General features: G+C 54.3%; 1 protein-coding gene across 2 annotated transcripts in view; it reads right to left on the reverse strand.

Moving 5' to 3' along the window:
- Nucleotides 1–27,172, reverse strand: part of Mvb12b (multivesicular body subunit 12B) — a 166,557-nt gene that overhangs the window by 12,405 nt on the left and 126,980 nt on the right. The window contains exons 8-10 of one of the 2 annotated variants that reach the window (XR_013155328.1): nucleotides 26,304–26,470; nucleotides 19,920–20,052; nucleotides 18,543–19,352 (exon numbers count right to left, since the gene is read on the reverse strand). Coding sequence is in view for 1 of the 2 variants with exons in the window: in XM_077108808.1 (XP_076964923.1) it covers nucleotides 5,537–5,596; nucleotides 8,210–8,265 (116 nt within the window). In the remaining variant the exon portion in view is untranslated. Of the gene's footprint in view, nucleotides 1–5,536; nucleotides 5,597–8,209; nucleotides 8,266–18,542; nucleotides 19,353–19,919; nucleotides 20,053–26,303; nucleotides 26,471–27,172 lie in introns of those variants that run through there. The other variant, XM_077108808.1, reaches the window with a different exon arrangement.

Here is a 27,172-nt window from a genome sequence, read left to right on the forward strand (position 1 = left end):
TGCAAAGGGACCACAGATTTTGTAGTTGCACGTAGCCCTCCACAAAATTCGTTAACAGTAATAAGCACAATGAAGGCTTTCCAAAAGTAGAAAGAATGAACAATTGTGTTGGGATCTGAACATTTTGCTTTTATAAAATTGGGACTCTGCCATTTCATTATTGATACAAAAATCTTCTGCCTCACTTTTTTTCCCTACAGAATGTAGATCCCAAATCCACCCTAACCTCGCATTTGAAGAGGCCCAGGCAAAGCGGATATTCAAAAGTTGGATTCGAAAATGCTTTTTACCTTGTGCTGCCAAAGGTAATTTCATTAATTTCACCTCAATGTCGTGACGTAAATGCTAGTGGAATCGGCCCCAAGCTAAATAAGCAATAAGCCCCATTTTTCAACACACAAACACATAAAGATGTCAGCTCAAACTGTTTACTAATTAACACTTAAAAAGACACAAATTAGATATGCGTGGCTAAGAGCAATTATAATCAAGACGAATTTCTCTAGTCATTTGGGAACTGAAAAAAATGCCTAATTGCTGGAACCAATGTTTTAAAAACTGAAATCACGCCAGTTAGCAAATATGTTCATTTAAAGAACATTCCACGTGACTACACTCTTGAGGATTGACTACAAACATGAGAACAAGGAAAATATTTAGGTATAAAATTAAAATTTTAAGCTCCCTTAGATTTATAACTTCTTCATTAAATATGTCTGCAAACAGCAGCCCATAAAAACCTGTAGCAATTAAGTGGTTAAATGAACTGCCTCCCTTGTCAATTTTAAGGGAGTGATTAATACGAGAACGTCCCTTTACTAATTAGACGCTCCCTCGTCTTTGAGCTTTCAAGTCCAATGAAAATGGAGGTTGTCTGCTCACCAGGAAGCGAGGTGGGCTAATGAGCGCTTCCCTCGGCCACGTCTCCACGCGCACTCTGGAGGGCAGGAAGGGTGTGCACCACGGCTTCGGGTGAGCGGGCAGCTGGGGGCAAGGGCTCTGCATGGGGCTGGCGGCTCTGACTCCCCACCCCACGCCGTGCATCCTAGGGGACTGCTCACTCCTATTTTAAAAGGCTGCAGGTAGTTATGCATGAAATGCACCCGCGAGGCCACTGCTGCCCGACTGATCCTGGAGACGAGGGATGATGAGGTCCCTGAGGGAGGCCAGGCTGGGATGCAGGGCGGGCAGGGTGGTAAGGAGAGGCTAAGTGGCCCAGCTCGGGGGTACTTCAGAGGCTGCCGCCTGGACCCGCAGAGCCAGGGAGGCCGGGGATGGCTGCGGGGAATCCATCAGATGGAGAAATGGGGCAGCTGCTTACGAGGGAAATAAAGAGCGGCAGGGAGGAGAATATTTATACGCCCGTCTTCTCACTCCGAGGGAAGACGCTTCATCACGGGTAGGCTGCAAAATTACACTCTTCCCTCTCCCGGCCAGCGCAGCTTCCTGGGGCAGTGGTGGACCACAGCCCCATAGGTCCCTGCTGCCCTCCTGCAGAGCAACATGACTGCTGCCTGGACCCTTGGGGCCCGGGGACAGCTCATAACTGTCAAGCAGCTGGGGGGACGCTCTGGTGGCTCCTGTGGCCGCAGGGAGGAGCAAAGGTTCACTTCCCCTCCTGGGGCTTGTTCACCACGTCCAGGGAGGACACAGAGCCTCTGTTCTGAGCAGTGGGTACATGTGGGTGACACATGGATGGTGGCTGCTGGAAAGGGGGCAGACGGGAGGCCTCAAGGCCATCACTGGGAGCCGGGGGTGACGGCAGTGGAGTGAATCTCTTTATTAATCATGGCTTCATTCTTCTTTAACCAGCCACCTCAGAGCGCATCTCAGCCACGAGAGGTCCCATCTTTCCAAGGAACGTGTGGACAAACCTGCTCACTGGCGTGTGCACTGAGGTCAGATTTCAACATGATCCTCCAAGGCTTATCCAGGAAGCCTAGCTCAAGGTGTGGCATGTACCATGTTGCCCAGGAGATGTGCCCTAGGGTCAGACCTAAGCACCAGATGGGCACCTACCCTGGGCATACAGATGGGACCTATGTCCTGTCCACACTGCCTCCACCATCTCCAGTCCATGGAGGTCTCTGTAGACCCCTGGTCTTGGTGCTGACCTGTGGCCCTGGGCTGCTGGCCTGTGCCTGTCCTTTGCTCTCAGGCGTCCCTGGCTGCCTGAGTTGAGTGCCACGCTTTCCCCTGAGCTCAGCAGCCTTCTGGGGGCCGAGGTGAACTGCCCACCACAAAAGGGCGAGATCTTGTCCCCTGCCACGTGCTTCTCAGTGCCAGGCAGCTCAGTGGTCCTGGCTGGGGTGGGTTAGAAGGGTGGTGCCTGGCTGGAGCTTACCTGAGGCTCTCCTGCTCGGGTCCCACCCACAGTGCTCAGGGCCGACAGGGTCAGGGGCTTCTGAGGTCATGGGGTGGGATGGGGCTTGGGATGAAATTCAGAAACGTCCCCCACCTGCACAGAGTGGCAGGAAAGCAACCTGGCTTGGGGCTAAAGGGACAGAATGACAAGCTGCCTTTGGGTGGACAGGCTACTTCCACTGAAGTCCTGATCCCCTGGAGCGGATGTGGCGTGTTCAGCCAGGATCACACTCAGCGCTGCCCCCACACCAAGTGCTGGGACCACCAAGCAGTCCCACTGGGCAGGTGGCTTGACTCCTTGAGTCTAGTGTCCTGCAAGGTGGGAGGACATTCTGCCCACAGGGCAGCCTAAGGCCTCTCCTGCCTGCCGAGGATGCTGGGCAGAAGTGGGAGGCGTCTGGGTGGACAGGAAGCCACAGAGGTCGGGCATCTGTGCCTGGGCCCAGAGGCAGTCTCCCACGTATTTTTCTGCATTTTCTTCCTCATTTATTGGTCTTGGTTTAATAGTGTAAGATACATGGGCTTCAGGAGCAAAGCAGATTTCTAAGCTGAGGTCTTGGGGCCCCCAACCGAGGCAGCCGGACTTGCTGGGAATGGGAAAAAAGGGACAAGAAAAGAAAACCATCTTGGGGACACCTGCCCTCCCTAGGCCCGCACAGCAGGGCCCGAGAGCAGAGGCTCCTCCTGGGTCTCCAGCTCCCACAGGCCCGACAGGCCACTGCGGGTTCTCTGTGGGCGGGGGACGGCTGAGCAAAGAGCCTCCCCAAAGGGTACCAAGGACTATCCAGCAGTGGACACGGGAGCCTGCTGAGCCCCGGCTGCAGCGCTCGCTGCGCTCCGTCTCACCTGGTCCCCACCGTCCAGCGCTCCTGGCCTCCTAAGCCCAGATGTGCTCTTCTTTACCCATCAATGAAGTTGAAGAATACGGCGAGGATTTGTCAACTGGGGTGACTCTTGGCGGCCAGCAGCTGGGCGTGTGCCCTGAGGGGCTGGCTGGATGCTGCGCAGCCCCTCCATGACCGGGGAGAACGGTGGGGGTGATGGTGGCCACACGGGTCACAGCAGCAGGCAGCACTGCTCCAAGCCACACAGGCCGTCTCAGTAAAGTATGTGAGTACTGTGAGCTAAGTGTCCTTGTCACCACCCCGACTTTACAGCAAAGGGAACTGGGGCTGGCAAAGCTCAGGTGGAAAGGTGAGGTGGAGCTGGGCCTGCTCCAGGAGCCTCTCCCCCCCCACGCTTTGCCTCAGGGGCTGCCACACCCATGCAGAGCACCTGGGCGCATTCTGGTGACCTGACAGCACTGAGGGGAGCCGAGCTTGCTGTCCTACCACACGCCCTGGGCCCTCCACTGGCCTCTCCTGGCCAACCCTGCCACTCCGCTGCCCAGCCGGGGCTGGAACCCAGGCTGCCTGGCCTCTGAGACCAGCTGTCCCCACCAGCCAGAGGATCTCCTTAGAGGGACATGGACCCACAGACCTAGCCTCATGGAGAAGAGTGGGTCTCAGTCTTGTCACTTGGAGCCTCGACGAGACTGCCAGTTGGCCGGGGTGAGAGGTGGGGATGACGGCACAAGCAGGAGCCCAGAGCTGTGACGTGGCAGGTACCTGGGTGCAGGACAGCCGGGGACCAGGGCACGCCGCTCCCTCCCCCCATCGCCCCCCAGCACGGCCTTCCTGCGGGGGCTCACTCGGCGGCCTTCTCACAAGGCCCCTGGGGTAAGCTCTGTTGTTCTCCCCTTTGAACAGAGCACAGGGGGCTGGTTCACATGTCTGTCCGTTGGACCAGACCGTGGCCTATCTTAAAGAGCCCAAGTCAGGCCCTCCACCTACAGCTGGAGCAGGCCAACCTCAAAGGCCTGCAGTACACATCCACTGGGCCCTACGCAAGATGGCGTTCATACGCAGGTGGCCCTGGAACCACCATGGCCGTCTGTTTTGAGAAGGGCAGACAGGAAATTCCATGTGCACCTGCCTGTTTAATGCAGTCGCCAGCTGTTTTTTTCCTAAGTTATCAGAAAAAAACAAAACAAAAAAAAACTATAGGTGACAATCAGGTTGGTTTTTATGATTTGCTGAAAATCAAAGACAAAGGGGGAGTTTTTTGTTTTGTTTTTGCTATGACAGGTTTAGAAATTTGTTGTACTACATTGATTCAATTTTCCTTGATTTCAGCCATCTTTCAATAATGCAACCTGCTTTTGCTAGCTGCGTACACTGGAGAAAACCCCAAGGAGCGGAGAATATTGAAATGGTCCTACCATTTCCATCTTTGAGACAAATGTTCGTCTCCGAGGAGAGCTGGCTGCACCACGTGGCTGCTTCACAAGCTACTAGACAGAAGGGGCGACGCACACTCTGATGCCGTCTTATGAAAACAGGAAGGAACCGGCAGGTCTGGCCTCCAGTCTGAGGCCACCATCTCAACCCCGTCTCCTCAGAGCCGCGCCTGGACTCTAATCCTGGACGGCTTCCTTTTTTTTCAATTAGAAAAACACCGAAACACTCCCAAATCAGCTGCCAAATGGGGTCTGATTCATCAAGCACAAGGTACCCTGATCCCTCCTTTGAGTCATAAAGAGGTATGATCACTTCCCTAGGACTCTCCTGGTGGCACATAGTATAACAGGGAGAAAGAAAGGTCATCCCCGTGCCGGACCCCGGCCTCCACCTTCACTGAGCTGACAGCTCCCTTTGTTACTCAACACCTTTAATTTAAACATGAAGATGGGATGTTGGTCATATTTGGCTGGAAGAATTAAGTACATTAAAGTGAGTAGGCCAGGCACAGTGGCCACACCTGTAATCCCAGCTACTTGGGAGGCTGAGGCAGGAGGATTGCAAGTCCGAGGCCAGCTTGGGTAACTTACACCCTTTTTCAAAATAAAAAGGGCTGGGAATATAGCTCGGTGTCAGGGCATTCCTGGGTTCAATCCCATTAATGAAGGGGGAAAAAGTGAGTTACTTTTACTTTTTTCTAATAGATTTAAATGATATATATATATGTATGTGTGTGTGTATATGTGTGTGTGTGTGTATATATATAATTTTTTTTTTTTTCTCAGAAGGGCATCCCACACCGGCTGTTCCCGGGGCATCCCACAGATCCCTTGCGGAGGGGATACCCTGTGGTGGACCAAGCCGGCCTGCCCTTCTCTGGGTAGCCTACTTACCTCTTTCTCAATTTCTGCTAGAGATTTGATGGTGATTCCCAAGAGATCAAAGGGCTGCATCTGAAAACACAGATCAACACCCTTTTAACCAGCTGCAAAACACGGCTTCACATTTGCACCTATGGGTATCAATGGGAAATCTTGAGCTACGCTGTGGGAACCCACATGCCTCCACCTCTTCCTCACAGGACTCCACAGTTGTCAGCGGGGCACAGGGATGAGTAGTGGGGTGCAGGGTGGCCGCAGAGAGCAGGCATGGCCCTGAGCTGCAGGCTCACTGCTGGGCCACCCAGGCGCTCACGGCCTCCGGAACAGTGACGGTGGCTGAGGACTCTGCCTCTCTTCTCCCACATTCAGAGGAAAATGTGGGCAGAGCTAGAGCTGTGGGGCTGGCGGTGTCTAAGGCTGTCACCAGAGGTCACCCTGACCCACTGCCCAGGGTGGCAGTGGGTCCTAAAGATTTCCAGGAGTCCGTGGTATCTGGGGCAGGAGCTGGGCGGTTCCAGGTCTCTGGAAACAACTGCCACCAACTATCATTTGTGAACTCAATGGTGATGAAAGATGATAACACTGCATTTTAATGGGAGTTTCTATAATTTTGTGAAAATGAGGACTTTAAAAAAAATTGCTGGCTTTTCAGCATGAAAAATCAAACACACAGGCAATGAGCGTCACAGACGCCCACGGGAGCCTGGGCTGGATACGGAGGAGCCCTCTGAAGCCCCTGGTGCACGTCCATTCTAACCATGTCGTCTCTGTATTTCTGAGAGGGACACAGGGCCCAGCCTCCTGGAGTCTGGGCCAGCTGCTGGTGGCCTGGGAGGAGCAGGTGGGCCCTGAGAGTCACCCACAGAACCTGGGGCCTTTGTGGTTCTGACCTGCGGCAGCCTGCAGGGGGCAGAGGTGACGCCCGCATGGGCTGCGGGGACTTCCTGGGTGGTGGTAGCAGGAAGCCAGCTCTGGAGTCCGAAGACCCAGATTCAGAACCAGCCTCCTGGAAATCCAGTGCAGATGTCAGGGTTTGGGCGGCAATGCTCGGTGAGATGCCTGGGTGGTGAGAGCTGAGACGCCCCGTCAGTCCTTCCTAGCTTGAAGGAACGTGGGGCGCGGCTGGGGAGTTGGGCCACTGGGGCGTGCCCTGGAAGGCAGTAGCTGCCCTGTGTTCCCGCCTCTCTCTCCGCTTCCGGCCACCGTGAGGTGAGCAGCCCCCTCCCCACACCTTTCCGACACCATGCTCTGCCTCCTCTCGGGCCCAGAGCAACGAAGTTGGCCCACCATGGACTGAACCTCTGAAACCATGGGCCCAAAATAAAGTGTTCTTTCTCCTAGGTTGAGCTGGTCAGGTATCTGATCACAGCGACCATAAAGCTGACTACCAAACAGCTCAGGCCACTCTACATTTCCTCACCTGGTAGAAAGTGGCTTGGGCCCGGCCTCCTGGCCAGGCCACCAAGTTAGACACCAAGAGCCCCTGGGGCTGCTGTGCCAGTAGTCCCAAGAATGCCTGGCTCTGTCTGCGCTGCCAGCCTATGTGGCACGAGGGCGGAGCTGCCTGCCTGCACCACCAGGTCCAGCAGGGGTCCAGCTGTCACGTCGTTAGGCCCTAACTACCCACTAAACTTCCTGACTGGATCTGGTGAGCGGGCAGCGGGCCTCTCCAAGGAGCCGTGGGAGAGGCGCCAGCATCTCCATGGCAACGGGGTCCAGTGGAGCCGAGGAAGTTACTCGAGCTCCTCGTGTCACGTCAGGAGCATTTTTCAAGATTAAGCTGCTTACCAGAAGGGTTCAGAGGAGGCCTATTATATTTCATGAAAATGGAAAGTACAGAGCAGGTCAAATTGCAGGCCGGGTGGTTTTAAGCTGGCTCCAAGAAAAACAGCGAGGGGCTCTTTAGCGGGTGCCCAAACTGGGACTTTGATTTGGAGCTACTCAAGGCAATCTTCTAGAGAAAGCATAAAGCCAGAAACAAGTTTACCAAACTGGTGTGGGCCATGCCTGCTGCCATCCTGGGGCTGGGGCATCTGCTGAGAGGGTCCCCAGGAGGGCCAAGCAAGCGGGCAGCCCAGCTCGGGCTCTTGTGCACGGCAGGCGCCTCTCACGGTCTGAATTGTGGCCTCCAGTCTCAGCCAGCTCACTCAGTCTGTCCCCCAAGAGGGCTGGGGAGTGGGGAGACCCTGGCCAGAGGTGCTCTGCACCCTCGGGGGCCTCAGAGCCAGAGCAGAGTACAGTTAGCACAGAATGCAGGAACTGCAATGGGGGAGTGGGGAGGGCTCTTTGCTACAGGAAACCATCATCATTAAACAAAAAAGAACAAAAATGACTAAGCTGAACAAGGAAACGACCTTCTCAACCCGAAGTGTGCCTCAATTTTGCACCACCTTTGAAACGAAAAGGCTCCCTGTGTGCCAGCCTCTGCTGTCTCGTGCCCCCAACTCCCAGGTCTCCCCATGCCTTCCTTCCACCTCTCAAGCACCTCAGGTGCAGGAACCAGCCAAAGGGGCCCAGCGGGGAGCAGTGCCACCCCAGCTCTCAAGAAGCTCTTTGGGTTCCACGTGTAGGCAGAAGGAATCTGGGGCAGGAGTGTGGGCATGCCCGGAACAGCCCGAGGGAGATGCCAAGGCAGAGGGGCTTCAGAGGGTGGCAGAAGAAGGGGCAAATGGGCACAGGACTTACACTTTCTGGAACACAGGAGAACTTCTCTGAAATCATGAAAGGCACACCATCCATTGCTGCAAAAAATAAAGGAGAGAAAATGGCATGAGGCTACCACCAATGTTCAGTGATATCACCCACAGAGAAGGTGCGAGTGAGCCAGAGCAGGAGCCCCGCTCCCAGGGCCACGACTGGCGGGGACAGGCACGCAGGCACCTCCAGCCCCTAGCTGGAGGTCTAGACAGCCACTCGGCCCTCCACCCAGGGTCTCTCCAGGCTGTCAGTGGTGGGAGCCACCAAGGGGCTGACAGCAGGGAGGGGACAGTGCTGCACTCTGGGAGGTGTGTGTTGGCTAGACGTCTGTGAGTGGAGCCAGTGTCTCCCCAGGCTGCTGGGCTCACAGGTAAAGCCTCGCTGGAGGAAAGAGGGGCTCGGGAGTCGCTGACTGGGCACAAGTCCCAGCTGGGACTGAGTGAGCAGCCGAGGTCACATGTAGAGGAGGACAGCCCCCAGCAGAGGGCTTGGCAGGCAGGGCGCATGCATGTGCACACAGGCTGGGCACTGTCAATGACCCTTGGTCACAGTCCCGGGGTTTCAGGGCTGAGGCAGGCCCCTTAGTCTGATTTTAACAGGACCCGAGGGCAGGGGCGTGGATGGGTATCCAGCCGTGAGGGGACCAGGCCCAGAGGTGCGGTTCCTTTCCTGAGTCCTCCCCACACTCCACCTGCCCTGTCCCCAGCTCTCACTTTCAAAGGCACGGGGAGAAAGCACAGCGTCTCTGCTGGCCCTGCGTCGTGACAGTGGACAGAGCACTCGGCGGCCACACTGCCACTGGCCATGTCACCACATGGGGGGTGGCCACGAGGGACACAGTGACAGGGGCTTCCTGGAGAGGGTGTTAAGCCCAGGGGCTGCTGGGAGGAGCCTGAGCAGCCAGGCCATGCAGCCAGGCGGCGGCCAGGGTGGCTGCCTTGCCAAGGGCCACAACTTTAGAAGAAATGGAGGGAGGGACAGACGCCTTGGTGGGTGGGTGCCCTGGGAAATGACATCCTCCGCTCCCCCAGGGTCTCCTCTGGAAGCCAAGGGCTGGACAATCTTTCAGTTCCAGGAAGGAAGAGCAGCAGACGCAGAAAGAAGGAGCGCGGAGGAGGACAGGAGAAAGAGGAGAGCAGGACGGCCGAGTGGCTCGCTGTGAGCCAGGCTCGTGACTGATCCCAGGGCAGGGGAGAAGGAGCTCTGCCCACGTGTGAAGAGGAGCAGGCAGAGCGAGGCAGGCTCCCACCACTGCCTGGGCACCTCCCCTCCCTGGGAGGCGCGGTCCTGAGCATGGGTGGGGATGGACACCGGCAGGCAGTGGCCATCTCCCACTGCAGCCGCCCTGTGACTGACTGTGATAGACCCCTCTGGGGCTGAGCCCTGAATGGGTGCCGGGGACACTCCCCCAGGAAGGGGGTGGAGCAGCGAGGGGCAAATAATATTCATTACCTGTTCAAGCACCCTGGTGGCCGTCCAGCACCTATGTAAGTTTGTTTATTTACACCTGGAAGCCATTCTGTGAATAAAGGATCCTTGAAAGTCCAGAGAGGGTCAGAACCGAGTTCCACCCACATTAGGGAAGAGGCCATGCTGGCTCTTGCACCGCTCACCGGCCACCACTCGTCCCCACGACACCTGGGTGCTCTGACTTCTGACCCTTTGATGCTGTTGACCCTGGCTGGGCATGCAGGACTCACGCCATCTCTGGTCACTTTGCAGATGGGGAAGCAGAGACCCCGGAGAGGATGGGGCTTGCCAAGGTCACACAGGTAGGAAGCAGTGACCCCCAAAGCCTAACTTGTAAAACTTGGATACCAATAACAAAGCATTTTTACGTACACAGGTATAATATGTGTCAAATACATAGTTTGAAAATAAACTGTGGTACACATAAATCCGAGCCACAACATGTGTATTTGGGGTGTGTTGTGTGGACAGCACGTCTACACTGGGTGTCAGGCACACTCGGTTCTCTCTGAGCTGCTGGAGACTGAAGGGCATGGATGGCGCGCACAGCCGGGATTGGGGGGCTGCTGGGCCATGGCCAGCCCCCCTCGTGAGCACACCCAGGAGCCTGCCTCGGGCTCACCTTCCGTGCTGACGCAGGCAGAGGGAATTCTTCACAGAGAAGCTCCTTGAGGCAGCGAAAGGTAAGAAGATCAGAGGTGACATCACTGTCACACACACCAAGAAGGCCCCGGAGAAGGAAGAGAGGAGCGTAGCCATGGTGCCTGAGGAGCGGAGGCAGCTCCGGGCACCTCAGGGTGCTGGCAGCTGGCGCACGTCCATCCGGGCTGGTGACAGAGGGGACTGGAACTGCCTGGTGAAGTGATGGAGCTGAGCCGAGGGCAAGGACCACCTGCCTGAGAGCTCACGCAGAAGGACGCACAAGTCGCCCCCACCCCCCCCAGTCTTCTAGAGCACAGACTTAACCAATGCAGGAGAGAAGGCCCAGTTGGCAGGATCTCGAAGGCTCAGGAGGAGCAGGACTCCCACCAGCACGGGAGGCTCTGAAAGCAGTAGAGTCAGGGGAGCCTCTGCCGGAAAGGAGGTGCCCTGACCAGGCTTCACAGATTTAACCAATCAGTGGACCAAAGATCCCGGCAGGCCGTAAGCAGCGAGCATCAGCAAAACCTTGATGAAACTTCTTGTGTTATCCACTAGACAGGCAGAGAGGGATGACTGGAGACTATTAAGGTTAGGAGACTGCCCACTGGCCTGGGCATCTGAGGGCAGATTAGCAGGACTCTGTTACCCTGTGCAACCTCTCTGAAGGGCACCCAGGGCGTCACCAGCTACCTGGTCAAAGATGCGTACAGGATGCCCATCTGATACGCACCTGGGGCAGCCTGGAGGGTGAGCCTAGACTGGGAAACAGCACAGAACCCAGGAGAGAGCTCAGAAACTGGGGTCCTGGGCCACACTACCCGGTGGAGCTTACTCAGGGTTATGGAAAGTCCTGTAGTTTAGCTCCCCAAATCCAACTGTATTAAACAGGATGAAAGCAACACAGATAACAGGGAGAAAGGAAGGCAGACTTTCAATCATGTGACCTGATGGACAGCAAAGGGGAGGGCCACCAGAAAGGGCACAGTGCCACGCTCCTGGTGCCAGGTCAGGGAGCCGCTCATCTGGGTGTGCTCCAAGCGTGGTATGGTCTCCTGTGCGGGGACTGCTTTGCACAGGGTCATCCCCAGAGCCTCCAAGGAGGCCAGGAAGGGGAGGGAACTTGAAGCCTGGCCCCATGAGGCAGAGGAGAAGCAGTCATAGGCCCGATGTCCCAGGACAGTATGAGCCTGTCCACTTTTTTTGCCATGTCCAACACACCCCAAGTCCAGCGCTGTGCCCAGCTTGTGGGAAGTGCAGCCAGTCAGGGGGTACTGTCTAGATAAGACCCCACAACATTCAGGACCCACAGGAAGAGAGGCCAGACAGATCTCCCGGTTTTGGGGAGACTGTGCTGTCCTGGAGAAGAGGCATGAGGAGGTAGAACAGGAGCTGCTGACCAGGGTCCAGCAGGGCCGCTTGTTGGAGAGCAAGGGAGGGGCCTGTGGGATGCTGGCTCCTTCTAACTGCACAGCACCGGCTCTCTCTCCTTCTCTGGGCAGCCTTTCCACATTTAAAGTGCCCAGCACTTGCCACACGTGATCCTTAAAACCAAAGGCAGGCACTTTTCACGCGTCCCTGAAGGCGCTCCTGGATCCTCCCTGGCTCCGGGGTGCCCTCGCTCCTCCCTCTCTCCTCTGGCCGCAGCCAGTGCTCCCTCACTACTCTCCCCCCCGCTGAGGCGCTGTGATTGCCTCTGAGCAGCCAGTCTCTCACTACCCTACTCCCAGGGAGTCACTCTTTGAGGACCTGGTGACATGCCCACACTGCACATGGTGGCTCTGCCAATCAGCAGGAGCGAGGGTGGAGCTTCTCGCTGAGACTTCTTGACCAGTCCCTAGTCACAACCCAGAGGCAAGGACGGTACTTGCCTTTCCTGAGCCAAAGGTGGCATTTCTGGGGCACACTGGCCCTTTCTCCAGCCCCTGTGACCCCCAGGGTGAAATACAAAGGCTCCCCCCAGTCTAGGAGGGGACAGAAACTGCCACCTAGTCCAGTTCTACAATAGAGAGAAAAGGAAAGGAAACCGCGAGTCCTGCCCAGACCAGGCCTCGGTCTTACGTCAAATGACCTGTCCCTCCACGCTGCCATCCCAGCTTACACTCCAGGACAATGACATGGAGGAGCAGCGGGCTGTGGGAGGATCCGACCTGGGGTCTGGCTGGCACTGTGGGGGGCTGTGGTGGAAGAGCGCAGGCCGGGAGCTGGCCCCTGAGTGTTCCTCCCAGCTCCGAGGCCATGTGGCCACACCCCAGCCACCGCAGCCACTTCACCTACTTCACCTTGGAGCCTTCGCAGCCCTGTCTGTGACATGGGGACGATGCCATGGCTGGCTCAGGAGGCTGCAGTGAGAGTGAGAGGAGGTCGGGGGCACAGAGGTGGGGCCAACGAGGAGGGAGCCTGCCCACACCTGGTTTCTGCTGGGACCAAAAGCCACACACGGGCAGGTCTCCTTTCAGCACCAGGCCAGTGTTTTCGAAAATTTCCTTTTTTTAAATTTTTGGTGGCAGTTTTAACAAAACGCTGGTCCACGGCACAGAGCAACATCCAGTGGATGAAAGTGAGGACGAGCCGCAGGCTCCGCAGCGCAATTAGCATTCTCCTAAACAAACGAGCTTCAGCAGAGCTGTAATTAAGCAGGCCTGTAATTAAGTATATGCCCTTTATCATAACGATCATGCTTAAAAATGGCACGATGCGTGGAACTCTGTTATTAATGCTGTAATCCCAGCTGAAGTGCGGGTACATGGAAATCAGCGTGTCAGGACTGTCACCAGAGTGTTTGTAAAATACATTAAAGAAAAAAACCAGAAAACAATGAGCTCATTCAACTGTTCTTTTTACAATCAGGCACTACAAGTCAAGAGGATTGTGCATGCTTACAGATTCTGCAGGGTCTAAACAAATAAAGCTCTCATCTGCTGCTGTCGGGGCCCCACCCCCTATTTTAAAGAAGGCAAGGGGGAGGCAGTGGTGTCTTTCCCCCACCTGACCTGAATACCTGTCTCTGCTGTTGGGGGAAGCAGTCCCATTTGCATGCTGCATTTGTTTGGACATAAAATTGGATTCCTGCTCGAGCAGATAGTCTGCCATGAATCTGCAGGAGCCCGCTTGGCAGCGGATGGGATTCCAGCTCCTGCCCCCGCCCTCCGGGTGGGAACTATAATTTTACTTGCCAAGGCGATCCCCCAGAGCCATCCCCGCATTCTTCCTTGAAACACACACCCTCAGGCTTCTCCAGGCTCAGCACAAACCCACCACGGACCAATTCCCAAGGGCTTCGGGCCTAGGCCCGTCCCACCCTCTGGAACACCCAGAGTAGCTGTGGGCGGCCGGCCCCTGCCCTCGCAGGCCCCTGCCCTCCCCGGCCTCTCCACAAGCAGCAGGGGCGAGAAAATCCTACAACTGATGCACGGAGTCATTTCAACATGCTTGATAGAGAGTCATAAAATCATGTGGTAAAAATGTAACACTTGGAGCGAGACCCCATCACCAGCACCTGGGCTGCTACCTGCTCACAGCGACCCCGAGGCTCAGCCCCTCCACGGCACCTGCGGAGGGGATGGAGAGCAGTGCCGCTGCCCGGCCAGTGATTTTCTGAATAAAATTAAATGCAGCGGAGGCTCAGCTGTAAATAATCAGCAACTCCAGCCCTTTTTTCTCCTGTCCTGTGATGGGGAGAGTCCTGTACCACTTGTGATGGGAAAAACACTAGCGGCTCAACAGCTTAGGGCCATTTCTCAAAATTCATTTGCAAACCAAAACCTGGAGGCCACTCTGCTTTGGAGGTGACTTCACTTTGGGGCTGTTCTTGGGGAGGTATTTGTAGATGTCTCCAGAGCTGCCTGCTCCGTGACATTCCAATTGAGTTTACACAAGGCCAACAACTTCCTTCTCGATCCCCAAAGTAATTTGCTTTGCCACGTTATTCATGAGCCAGAAGTGATTTATCAGCCACAGCCAGAGCGTGGAGCCCCACGCACAAGAGGCGGCTTGGGAAGGAGGAGGAGCGCCCCAGCCAGGCCCAGCACTTGGTGGCCATGTGGCTTTGGGTGAGTCGCTTACTCTCCCAGTCAGACTCTCATCTGTCACATGGGGTGATCACGCCACTCTCTTGCACTGCTGGGGGACGGGACAGCAACTGTGGAAGGGCCCAGCATGGCTGGCCCCACAGCAGCCACTGATACCAGCAGCGACTGTTCTTGGGGGAGGAAGTCCCACCAGGCCACCTCCCACCATGTGTGATTTAGGACGAGTGTTCTCCCTGAGCCTTTCCTTCCTCTATGGTAGGAGAAGTTTCAATGAGATAAAAACACGAAGCCCTAGGTACAAACCTACCGCTCAGTAACTTAGGCATCATTATTTTTATTCTTATTGGACAGAGGAAAATGCCCTTCCATGGGGTGGCCCTTTTCTACCTGCTTTTATATAAAACGGCAGGTGCAGCCTAACCCAGGAGCCTCGTGACCCATGCAAAGACCTCTGGGGGCACTGAAGCATCGTGTGACGAGTGACTCCCTGGGTCCCCACTGTGTCGTTCCTCATCTGTCATCTCTGGGGTTACAAGTCAAGCTCAACCCAGAAGCAAGGCCCCAGCAGAGTCTGGGTGGCTTGATGCCCCCTGGAGAAGAGTCCCCAGACCAAAATAAAGCAAGCCACCCTGGGGAATTAGGTTAATGAAGCAGAGGCATCCTTGCCAATGAATGTTCTCGGAAGTTCTATTTGGCATGGGCAATCTGGATCTCATGCACACACACGGATCCTCCCAGAGCCACCTCCACACAGGTGCTTGATAGGCACGGCCACCTTTATCCCCCTATCTGGCTCAAGGCCCAGGCCCAAGGCCCCACCCCTGCCCCAGGAGTCCCTCTCCCAGCCCCAGACCTCTGCTACAGACACCTGGACAGGTGCAGGAGGCTTTCTGAAGCTAAGGGAGCAGGACAGGAAGATCATACATCATGCCCAGAGAAACTAGAAATACATCAAGGACATTCCTCTAAGGAGTTTTAAACTTTATCAATATTTGATGGCTCCAGGGGCTGGGATTGTGGCTCAACGATAGAGCACTTGCTTAGCATGTGTGAGGCACTGGGTTCGAGTCTCATATAAATAAATAAAGGCCCATAAATGACCAAAAAAATTTAATGACTCCAGGCAGAGATCAGCTGCACTGCTCAAGGTAAAGACGAACTTCCTCTAAGGAACACTCTGCCGAGCACACGGAGCCTGGGTCAGTGCTCCGCCAGCTGCCACAGGGAGCAAACGCTCCAGCCCCCTGGCATGCTGGAGACCAACCACAGGTTCTGTGCTTGCAGGATCAACGGCAGAACTGAGCTGAGGGGCCAATGAGGCGTGTTCCCATGAGGAATCACAGCACTTCCTGAAACCAACTCAGGTGTTTTTAGTCTTCATTTTCTCAACTTCAACACAGAAACACTTTCTAGAGCAGCCATGCCCACAGGACAGCCAGGTGAGAGCATCTCTTGAACCCACAGCCCTGGGGCCCAGTGCCCTCTCCGGGCACACCCTGGTGGTGGGATGTGTACAGTCCCTGGTCCCCTCCAGTCCACTTGCTATGCATTTCCATATGTGTTTGCATGTGTTCAGAGACACAGAATTTCATGTTTGTTTTTAATGAAAATAGCATCCTAGCATAACTGTTTTGCAGTTTATTTTCACTTTACTGTCAGAGAATTTTCCATAGCAGTGCCTGTAGTTCTGTCTTAGTCTTGTTAACAGTTGCACAGAAATGGGGTGGAGAGACCAAGGGTCAGCTCCTAAGGAGCCTCAACTGTCATTCCAGGTGGCCTGAAGGACATCATGAGTTCCCTGGGAGGTCACTGAGGGTTTGTGGGCTGGAGAAAGACACAGATCCAGATATCGGGGATGTCATCCTTGCTGTGGGGCAAAGTGTAGATCAGAGGGGGTGAGGCTGGCACGGTGCTGGGGCGAGGGCGTGCCCTAACCTAGTGAGGTAAGCAGGTGTCAGGGAGGACTCTGCAGTGGGGACGGGAGAGGGGCGCAAACAAGGGGAATGTGGATGGGAGACTCGAGACTCGGGGCCCCTGGCTACAGAGGGCCAGGGGGAATCAAGGGCAATTCTGGGGTGCTGGCTTTCACAGCGGGGGAACGGGATGTGGGGTGTGTGCAGGTGAGCCGGGAGGCAGCAGGAGTGAACCCAGGGTTCCATCTTGCCCCTGCCAGGCCTGAGGGGCTTGGGAGACACCCCAGGAAGAAAACTGGTAAGGACAGCCTGGATGGCAATGGGAGGGATGAGGAGGCCACCAGAGAAGGGGACACCACCGGAAAGCAAAGAGGCAGGCCCAGGACAGAGCTGAGCGATGTCAACATTAAGTTCAGGAAGAGAAGCCGGGAAAAGGCAGAAGATCCAGGAGGGCTCTGCGGCGGGGGCCACACCTGGAGGAAGGAGGGTGAGCCCGTGTAATATGCAGTGCGGGCAGCTGTGTGCACACCGACACGTATGTGTGCACACAGACTTGTGTGTCTCTGCTGCAGGCCAGGAAGCAATGACACCTCGGGAGTGAGAGGCCTGGGACCCAGGCGGTTTCCCAGCCCGCCCTCCAAGGGGCTTTTTGGAGAAATGGATGATTCAGGGCAGCAGGAAAAGAAAAGCCCGGGATGTCCGCCTTCTAAGGCCAGAAAGTAATGACATCCTCAAAGAATCACTTAGCAGGCAGGACACGGGAGCCAGCTGGAGGGGCCCCGCCGAGCGTGAACAACCGGCCCACGCCCAGATGAACAAGCAGACACGCCCGCGAGCCACTGGGGACAAGGGAAAGCTCTTCTTTACCACCAAGCGCCAGTCACTGACCACCTGCGGATGGCGCAGTGACAAACCCCACAGGGGCTAGAGCTGGCGGGTGAACTAGGACAGGAGCAAGCCACTGGCATGGCCCTGGGCATCCCCACACTTCGCACAGTCATGGACGGAGAGGAAGGAGCTCCACAGAGAAGCAGCCCAACAAATACCTTCTTAGCAGGGGACCAAGCTAACGTCACCAGTCCTGGGCACTGCCAACACCACGGGCTCCTCCTCCTGTGCACTGGGAGGGACAGTGCGGCTTCCATGCTGTCCCCGTGGTGTGTAATATGAACCCGATCACTGAGACAGCGAGCAAGCGCAAAGTGCAGGACACCAATGTGTAAGACAAGACTCTCACCACAGGACCTCACAGCCTCCTCACGAGGTCCCCAGAAGGGTGACGTTAGGTTAAAGTTAGCTTAATCAAATCTCATTTCCCACAAAGTCAGGGGCACATGCTTGGTGCTCAAGGATACACTGGTGAGTCTACCCCAGCGCCAATGCCCGATTTTTAGGAATTATCTTAGACACTAGATTTACCCATCTCTTGGGGCCCGTGGAAAGTGCTCTGCAGTAGATGGAAGTAAACAACAGGACGCTGGCCCTTCTTCCCTAGCAATGCCTGGCACCAGCCAGGAACCACTGGAGTCAGGACCAGACGTCTTCTTTGGGAACAGGCCGTGGTGGTGGATTAAAAAAGCAGCCGCTAGTCCCTCCTATTCTCATATGCACACCCCTTGCCATATGACTTTGTCCCTTCTTCCACCAAGAAGTGTGGTCCATTTCTTCACCCCTCGAATCTGGGTCTGGCCATGAGACTTGTTTGCCTAATGGGATATTAGCACGTGTAACACCAGCAGAGACTTAAAAATGCCGTGCACAGGGCTTGCCTGCTCGACTGTGGAGGCTGGGCTGGCCACGTGGGGCCCAGAGAAGCTTCCTGGGAGATGAGACGCCACGTGGGACAGCTTCAGTTGGCCACACTAATGGCCTGTCAACTCTCCCATAGGTAGGCGAGGCCATCCCTGACCACCCAGTCCAGCAGGGCTGGCCACACCAGAGTAACCACCCCCTTACCCAAAGGACCATGGGAGACTGTAAATGTGGCTGTTTTAAGCCCTCAGTCTCAGGGTGATCTGTACACAGCAAACACACACACACACCAGTGGGGGCCAGGTGGCATCTTTGAGAGGAAATCCAGATGTTTCCAGAAACTGACTTCTTTGTATTATCTTTACATCACCACCAAGCCTCTCCCTCTGACTAGCCCGAGGGAGAGAGAAGCAAGGACTCAGAGGGAGAAGGCATGTCAAATGCTCGTCCCATGTGTTAGCTGTGACTGCCACCACACCGAGGTATACAGACACCAAGGGAAGGTGTTGTGGACCAGCTGCTGGATGGGACCATCCTGCCCCCTACAATCTGGGGCCACTGTGCATTTAGAGCTCCATGACAGTTGTGTCTCCAGCTCCTAGAGTAGTGCCCGGCACTGAACAGAATCTGCACATAACTGCTGAATAAAAACAATGAGAAGCCAGGCGCGGTGGCCCATGCCTGTCACCCCAGAGGCTCAAGAGGCTGAGGCAGGAGGATGGAGAATTCGAATCCAGTCTCAGCAAAAGCGAGGGGCTAAGCAACTCAGTGAGCCCCTGTCTGTAAATAAAATACACAACAGGGCTGGGGGTGTGGCTCAGTGGTCGGATGCCCCTAGGTTCAATCCCAGTACCATTGCCCCCCCACTCAAAAAATTTAAAAAATGACAATGGGAAGATGCGTGGCCTTGGAGTCAGGGGCCCATGTGCAGGACTCAGAGTCCTGACTGTGAGTCAAAGGCTTGGGCTAGACAGGTGACTGCCGTCCCTGTGCTCATCTGCCGAGGTGTGAGACATCACCGCTGCCTGCTGCTCCTCCCACTCGGGCTCTGATTGGACCAGTCTGAGGTGTGGGCTCAGGGCCTCAGTGTTTGTCAAGGCTCCCTACTGCCCCTCTGTTTGGGAATTCCTGGGCTGGACGAGGTCTGAAGTCCAGCTCTAACATCCTCCAAGCTCACCAAGGCAAGGGTCGCCACGAGGATCGCAGATGCACGGGGGCCTGGTGCCTGAGGATGAGATTTACCGAGTCCATCAAGTTGCCTCGTTCCAGGAACAGTGGACCTCTTCTCCTCGCCAAATCCACCTGCAGGGGTCTCAAACACAGCACCTGCAGGAAATAGCTGGACCCAGGCCTGGTGACCCCTCGCTTCCCCAGGACCAAAGGGCAGGAGAGACAGGTCTTAGATCCCAAGCCCAAGCGGGTGGTGCTCCTGCTTCAGAGCGCAGCTGTTGGGGCCAGAAGAAAGCTCTGCTTCCAAATGGGAATCCTTCAGGATGCTGTGACAAAGGGACCATCTGAGTCCCTTTACTCTGATCTAATCGCCGTTCACCTGCAGTAAGACAGCAGGCCTGAGTTTAGCACCAACTGGAAAGGCACAAATTAGTGGACCTGAAGAGCATACCCGTGGGTGGAGAAAAGAAAAAGGTTCAAAATGTGATGTTTTAGTACCAGAGCCCGGGATCATCTGACCCTGACCAGCGGGCTCAGGCTCCCCAGGCCCCGGGGTCCCTCCGCAGCACTGAGCCTGAAGGAGGAAGATCCCAGGCAGGAGCGTGAGCCCTAGAGGACAGCCAGCCAGGGGTCACTGCCTGTGAGGACCCAGGCCTCCACCGCTCTGCTCTGAGCACCCAAGTGCTTCCCAGAGGCCAGCTGTGGTGACAGACAGGCACATACCATGGTGACAGACGGGCACAGGCCACGTAGAGAAACCTGCCAACAGCAGATCTGGCCGTGGGCTAAATCCCAGCTGCGTTTCCCATAGGCCGCGACTGCTGGGGTGCGTTCAACAGGGTCATCGTTCATCAACCTGAGGGGGGAAGAAAACTTTCTAGGCTGATGTTCCCCCAACTTGTTAGGAAGCTCAAATACTGGTCTCCCGGGTCACATCAGATACCTGGCTGTCCTACCGGTGCTGCTAGGCTTGGAGCACCTGGTCACGGTGGACATGGCTGACGGTCCTTGCACAGTGAACACTCAGGGCTGGCGTGGAGCTCAGGGAAATGAGTGTCCCACCTACACGGAGGGGCATGTCCAACTAGCTGAATTTTCCAGAAACACTTCTATGCCAAGGACTTCTTTTGGAAGCAGTACAAGCCTCAGCCACCAGGGCACCAGCTCTCTGGGTCGTGGTGACGAGGGATGAAAGAACAGCTGGAGACAGAGCCCTGACTGAAGTGACATCCACTTTGATTTGGAAATACCAGGGACTGTGCTGCCTTCTATCCAGTTGTCTGTCTAGGAAGTACAATGCCATAAATTACCCCGATTTCAGTTAATATTAACCTTTAAAGGGCATGCCACAAAAAAAACTGTATCCTCTAAATATTGGTTGTTAGTTCACTTTGTAGGTCTTTCAGGGAAAATAGGTGTGAGGCTGCCACCGTCTCTGACTGTACCTGTCATGTATATCTCCTGCCACCTGACAGTAATTCCAAGGGAACGCAGCAGTCCCAAGAGCGAACAATTCAGCCAGCCACTCTAGCTGCGGTCTAAGCGCAACCTTAAGACTTAATAATAGAGCCTGTGAGTATTACTCTAATTTCCAGAGCTGATGAACTTTCAGAGGCAACATGAGTTGAAATAATGAGCGCAGAGATGACAAAGGATTTTAATCCATGGTTCTTTGAACTATCCAGTATAATAAGCACTTGTTCCTTTCTACAATGGGCACATAAAAGAGAAATCTAAATAATAATTGCTGTAATTATCTTGAAAAATATGCAGAGATTAATGGTGATTATGAAAATCTGTATAATTGTTCTCTGAAATCATCGCTGATCAAGTGGTATCTTTCGATGGCCGCTGCCAGAGGACTTGTGACACTGCGCTCCAGGTGGGTGCGGGAACACGACACTCTGGCTCTCTCCCTGTGGAACGTTACCCTGTGTTTATGAAGTCGGTTTTCATCCTGCCCTGGCCTGCGTTTTAACTCTTCCTACCAGTGCCCGAAGAGGTTTCCGAGGCACCCTTAATGGGATGCGGGTGTCACTGTGGTTCAAAGCCCCAAGTTCAACTTGTTATTTATTCAAATAATTAATTACTCTTGTATCCATCGAGCAGTTTGTCATGACACATTAATGACTTGATAGACTTCCATGAACTGGTGAACACAGAACAGCAGAGCGTTTTTATCGTCATTTAATTTTAAAACGATCCTGTGTGAAATTATCTCGTCGTGAGTGATGGGCGCATAAAGAACCGACTCAGCAGAGCCCCTTTTGGATCATTGCTTTATTAATGGTAACGTCAGGGAAATGAAAAATGCTAACATTGTCATATTCCGCTGCTGGGTGGAGATGGATGGTGGGGAGTGGGCAAGGGCTCTGTGGGCTTTCTCCGTGGGCACGAGCCCACCCTGGGGCCACAGCCTGCAACCCCTGCCCACCCGGCCACCGCCTGGCCCAGGCCCCCTTTTTGCATTTATAGCCCCTGACATCTACTACTTTGTGTATGTGGGCTTCTCTTTTTTCTGAACTTGAATTTTCCACTGATGATATAAAGCACCCTCACGAAAACATTTCGCTTTATTGCTTTGAACATTAAACGTTATTAATCCAATAGAAAAACGTTAAAGATATTGCTGTCACCTTTAAATGTGAAATGATATTAGGAGCTAAAAAATGCTGGGTTAGTGGAAAAGATGTTCCCTTAGCCTCTTCCGAGTCTTGAGCTGGGCTGATGATAAAATGATCTTTCTACATGGCTCACAGCGCAACATCTGCTTAAGAGAGACTTCCGCTCGGCTCTACTTCTCCTCTTCTAATATGGTGGAAATTGTTTCTTGACTGTTTTAATTACAAACTGGGGAATCTATGCACGCTGCTCCTCAGCAGTGTGATTCAAAGACTGCAGACGTAGCTGGCGATCCCGGCGGGGCCACCAGCGCCAGCCCGTGGAACTGTGGGCTGCTGTGACAGCTGCGCAGGTCCACAGAGGGACAACCAGGAACAGGGGACCGGGAGCCAGGTGCTGCTCCTGGCCTCCTGGATGAACTCCCAGGAATGGCTTCACCACTGTCCCCGCCCTGAACACAGGTCCCCAGGGCTTTAGTTCTCAAAGAGGGCAGTGGCAGCAGGCGCGGCTTCCTCTGCTGGGCTGTAGGCTGCCACTTTCTGTGCACTGACTGAATCCTCAAGATGACTCTCAAGAGCGAGATGGGTGTGCATGTGCACATTGTCACCATCAATGACAATGATGGTGTTACTGACACCCAGGCGAGGGCGGCCAAGCTATTGCGGAGTCACATGGCTAACAGAGGTGGAGCCTGGTTCTTTCCTGCCCCACAGCCAGTGGCTATGGGCTCTGCCCAGAGGTCTCTGCCCATGTCCACGAGGGTGCTGAGGTCTGACCCCCTCGGCCCTGCCTGGCGTCCTGGCTCTGCATCTCCTGCAGTAGAAGGGGAATCAGAAGCAGTGGAGTCCAAGCAGATGCTTCCACCAGAGATGGCAAGTGTCAAGTGTCACAAAGGCAGAGCCCTGGGGGTGGACACTGGCACACCTGCAAATACACCCCAGTTTTTCTGGCAGCAAAACTGCCTCACGCAGTGAGTGCTGGTTGAAATGGGATGCCAGAATCCTGACACACAAATCGTGGCAGGGGACAGGTCCCAACCAGCATAGGGAGGGTGGCTTGTTCTGTGGAATGCCTTTCTTTGCAGAAAGAGACACTGAGGCTACGTGGTCACAATTTTCCCAGGGTCTGGTGAGCTGGCAGCAAAACTGCCTCAGGAAGTGAGTGCTGCTCACCACATGGGGAGCAGAGCCTCTTCCACCCCACTGGGCAGGGAGCCACTGAGCGCTTGGGTGAGGGTCTTGTACTGTAAGGGTCTCAGTGCAGTTCTGTGGAGCTTTTCTGCACAAGCAGAGCTCCTGGTTACTGTAAGGACCCTGTGCTGGGGCAGCTGGTCCCGTTCACGGGTCTCAGCTGACACCTGGTGGAAGCCTTGGTTGGTGCCAGGCACTGTACTAGGCCCCTCCCATATGTCACAACCCTGTGAGGCAAACGGGTCTAGCCTGTTTTATGACAGTGGGAGGCAAGGGGACCAGGTCAAAGGGGAGGTCAGCACTGATCACCATTTGGCAGGGCAGTTGAGAAGGCCAGGATTTTCACACCCTAAATAATGTAAGGCAAGACGTAAAATAACTCCAGTGCCCGAGCAGAGCCAGGTGCTTACTGATCAATTACCTACCACTCACTGTGGAGCCAGCCTGGGCCCCTCTGGGTCAGACCTTTTGAGAACTGAGCCTCTGGAACTTGCAGGGTGGGAGGACCCAGGAAGGGTCCCGTCTGCCTCTGCTTCTGAGGTGAGTTTCCTGGATTCTCAGGGAGCCTGAGAATGATGAGAAATGCCAACCCCTGGTGACTGTCTTTTCTGGAATCCAGAGAGTGGCGTCCACCCCCACCTCTACCTAACTCAAATTGAACTCTTCATATGTTGTAGCTAAGGAACATGATGATTCTAACTTATCCTGGACTCTCGAACCTCCTCCTCAAATTTTTCTGTGCTTTGGTGAGTAATCACTTCCAGCCACTTGAAAATCTGCCTTGAATATTTTTCAAGGGACCCTTTGGCCAGAACAAAGTATGAAAGGCCCCATTTCCACAGCTTGAAAGGAGGCCCACAGGAGACGTTCCACCATGAGGCTTCCAGAGCTGGGCCGCACTGCGGAGGAGCGGCAGGTATCCAGGGACCACCAGGGAAATGAGGGCCGTGTGGGAAACAGGTGCCTGTGCTGAAAATGCTTCTTATTTTAAAATTGGTGCTTATGATCGTACACGGTGGTGGAATGCACTGTGGCAGCTTCATGTGGGGGCCTAACACTTTGGTCAGTTTTACTGCCCAGTCTTCCCTTCTCCTGGGCCCCCAGCCCCATCCTCTACTCTAGCAGTCCCCCTTCTATTTTCATGAAGAAAACCTCCCCCTCTTTTCTCTCTGGCCTCCACATAGGAGAGAAAACACCGCCCTTGGCTTTCTGAGCTGGCTTGTTTCACTTAACACGACATTCTCTAGGTCCATCCGTTTTCCTGCAAAGGACATGGTTTTGTTCTTCTCGATGGTTGTGGAGAACTCCATGTTTCTTTATCCATTGGTCTATCAATGGGCAGACAGGCTAGTTCTATAATTTGTTTACTGTGAATTGTGCTGTTGTAAACAGGACTATGCATGCTACAATGTGCTGACCTTAATTCTTCAGGATAAACACCAGGAGTGGCACACCTGGGTCATTGGTGGCTCCATGCCTAGCCTTTTGAGGAACCTCACACTGATTCCCACAGTGGCTGTACGAATTTGCAGTCCCACCAACAGTGTAAAAGCATCCTTTTTTCTCCACATCCTTTCTAGCATTTATTATTTGTACTCTCGATGACTGCCATTCTGGCTGCTATGAGATGAAATCTCGTAGTTTTGATTTGCATTTGCAAACATTTTTGATTTGATATTGAACATTTTTTCATGCATTGTTGGCTATTTGTATTTCTTTTGAGAAATGTCTGTCAGTTCATTTGCCCATTTATTGATTGGGGTTTTCGTGTGTTTTGTTTATTTTGGTGTTGAGGTTTGAGTTCTCTACATTTTCTAGACACATATGCTTGGTCAGAAGAGTAGCTGGCAAAGATTTGCTCCTATTCTGCAGGCTCTCTCTTCAGGTTTCCTTTGCTGTGCAGAAGCTTTTTAATTTGATGCCACCGATTTACTAATTCTTGGTTTTATAAAAATACTTTCTGTAAAGCCTCAGGGAGGGGAGAACATCTCCTGAATCAGAAAGCCCAGCCCTCTCTGAGGCAGAGAAACCCTGCAGGCGACAGTCAGAGGCCAGTGTGGAAGGGAGCTGGCCTGGGAGGGCTCAGGAGCTCACCAAAGCAAGGAGCCTGGAGGCCCTGAACAGCCCAGGGAAGTCAGGCAATCCCTAAGACACACGGGTCTTAAGAGCCACGCGGTGCACACCTGTGATGTCTCCCAGGATCTGCTGGGCTCCTGGTGGCTATCCTGCTGCCTCGTCTCTGCCCAGGGCCCCAGTGAGGCTGCCTGCCTCAGCTTTGCCATGCCAACACTGGGCACAGAGAGGTTTACTGCTTTGCTGGATGCCACCCTTTGGGCTAGTAACAGGGCCAGGCCTGGGATGTGGGTCTCCTGGCTGCTACAGGAGCATTAACTGAGTTAGTGGGAAATAACTGCAGCGCAGGCTTGGCAGGCACCCCAGAACCAGAGTCCGGGGCCACCTCCTGGAGAGACTGTGGGAAGAGGGCCACACCTTTCTGCTTGGTGGATGTCAGGGGAAGTCGCCACACTGCCTTTGGACAGATACGCTCTGTAAGCAATGAGGTCTGCTCCTTCTTGTGTGTGGTTCTGGTGGTGTCGGGGCGCGGGGGCTGCTGACGGGGCTCTCAGCTTGATTCCATCCAGGCTGCTGGATAAGCACCAAACCATGATTTCATTTGTGCCTTAGGTGGCTGAAAAATCCTGAATGGTCAGAGGTGCTGCCCGTGCACATACCTTTTCTTCCCTGGTGGCGTGAGACACTTGTTTTCACTAAACCTCTATCTTGTGAGCTGACAAGACTCAGAGGAGGCCAAAGAGCTGAGCGTGTCCTTTCCCTGGAGCCTGGCTCTCCCTGGTATCTGAGATGGTGACACTGGTGGTGGAAGGTTTGATGAAGGCAGTCTGAAGGTCATGACATGAAATACTTTGTCCTTCTGCAAAGGCACACTGGGATTCCATGGCGAGGGGACCTGCTTGGGGTACTGGGCAGCGGGCAAGCCTGCTGGACGCTCAGTGCTGGTTGTAGCCCACCTACAAAAACTAACTTTTGAAGCCAGAGCTTTTGCTCATTTAGAAACTGATTTCACCAAAAGCCCGCTGCTAGAGCAAGAGGAGAGGAGAGGGCCTCCCAAAGGTCTTGTAAAGAAGGGGATCTGGGGTGGGGTGAGGAAAGGAGTCCAGGTGGGTGAGGGGCTGGAACGCGGCCCAGGCGCCCTCGGCCTGCTCCTGAGGGGGCCAGCTACGCGGTAGGCTAAGAAAACTGGACTTATGAGCTTGCGGGGTAAGGGCAACTTTACCTGTGGACACTGCTCCTCCTGGGACACAGAGAACATGGGTGGACGCCATGAGCTGTTAAACCCGGGCTCGAGGAGATGAGCAGAAAATCCAGCTTTCCCAGAGGAGGCTCGGGAGGAGGCTGGGGCTGTGGTAACTCAAGACATGGGTGGCTTCCGAGCTCTGTGGACTGAGGTCGAGGTGCTACCGTCAGGCTGTGCTGCTGGTGGGCAGACGCGGCCTAGTTAAGGAGCCAGGGGGAGGGCGTCCAGCAAACCAGGGCTCGGGGCGCCCACTGGGCCTGCCTCTCACTCCTGACAGCCGGGTGAGAGGGAACCTCCAAGTTCAAGGTGGCCACCCAGCAAGGACCCCTCCTCCCTGGCCCGCAGCAGTCTTGAGGACCCAGCCACGCTTACCCCGCCACAGTTTGCACATCCTGAGGGACGCAGGGAGGGGCCGGGGTGAGAACCCACCGCGCACACGGACTGCTTGTCTTAAAAACCCAATTCTCTTTTATATGAAGAAAACTCACAGTTAAAATTGTTATTAAGAATGATGTAATATATAGAGGAATTTATTTAAATAACTTTATGAATGACGTAAGTTTTTACTTATCAAATCATTAGTTCTAAAAGTTCACCAGAATGTCTCACTTCTACGTTACTACATTTTGTGAGGAAAATCATGTGTTCAAGAGTCTTTTTTTTTTTTTTTTTCTTTTTTGGCAGTACTTTTTTTTTCTTTTTTTACTGAATCCAAGGTCTTGCACATGCTAGGCAGATATTCTATCTCTGAGCCACTTCTCCAGCCCTTTTAATTAATTAATTAATTAAGTTGTTGAGGATCTTTGTTTTTATTTACTTATTTGTATGTGGTGCTAAGAATCGAACCC

The sequence above is a fragment of the Callospermophilus lateralis genome, chromosome 2 (genome assembly GCF_048772815.1).
Source record: "Callospermophilus lateralis isolate mCalLat2 chromosome 2, mCalLat2.hap1, whole genome shotgun sequence".
Lineage (NCBI taxonomy): Eukaryota > Metazoa > Chordata > Mammalia > Rodentia > Sciuridae > Callospermophilus > Callospermophilus lateralis.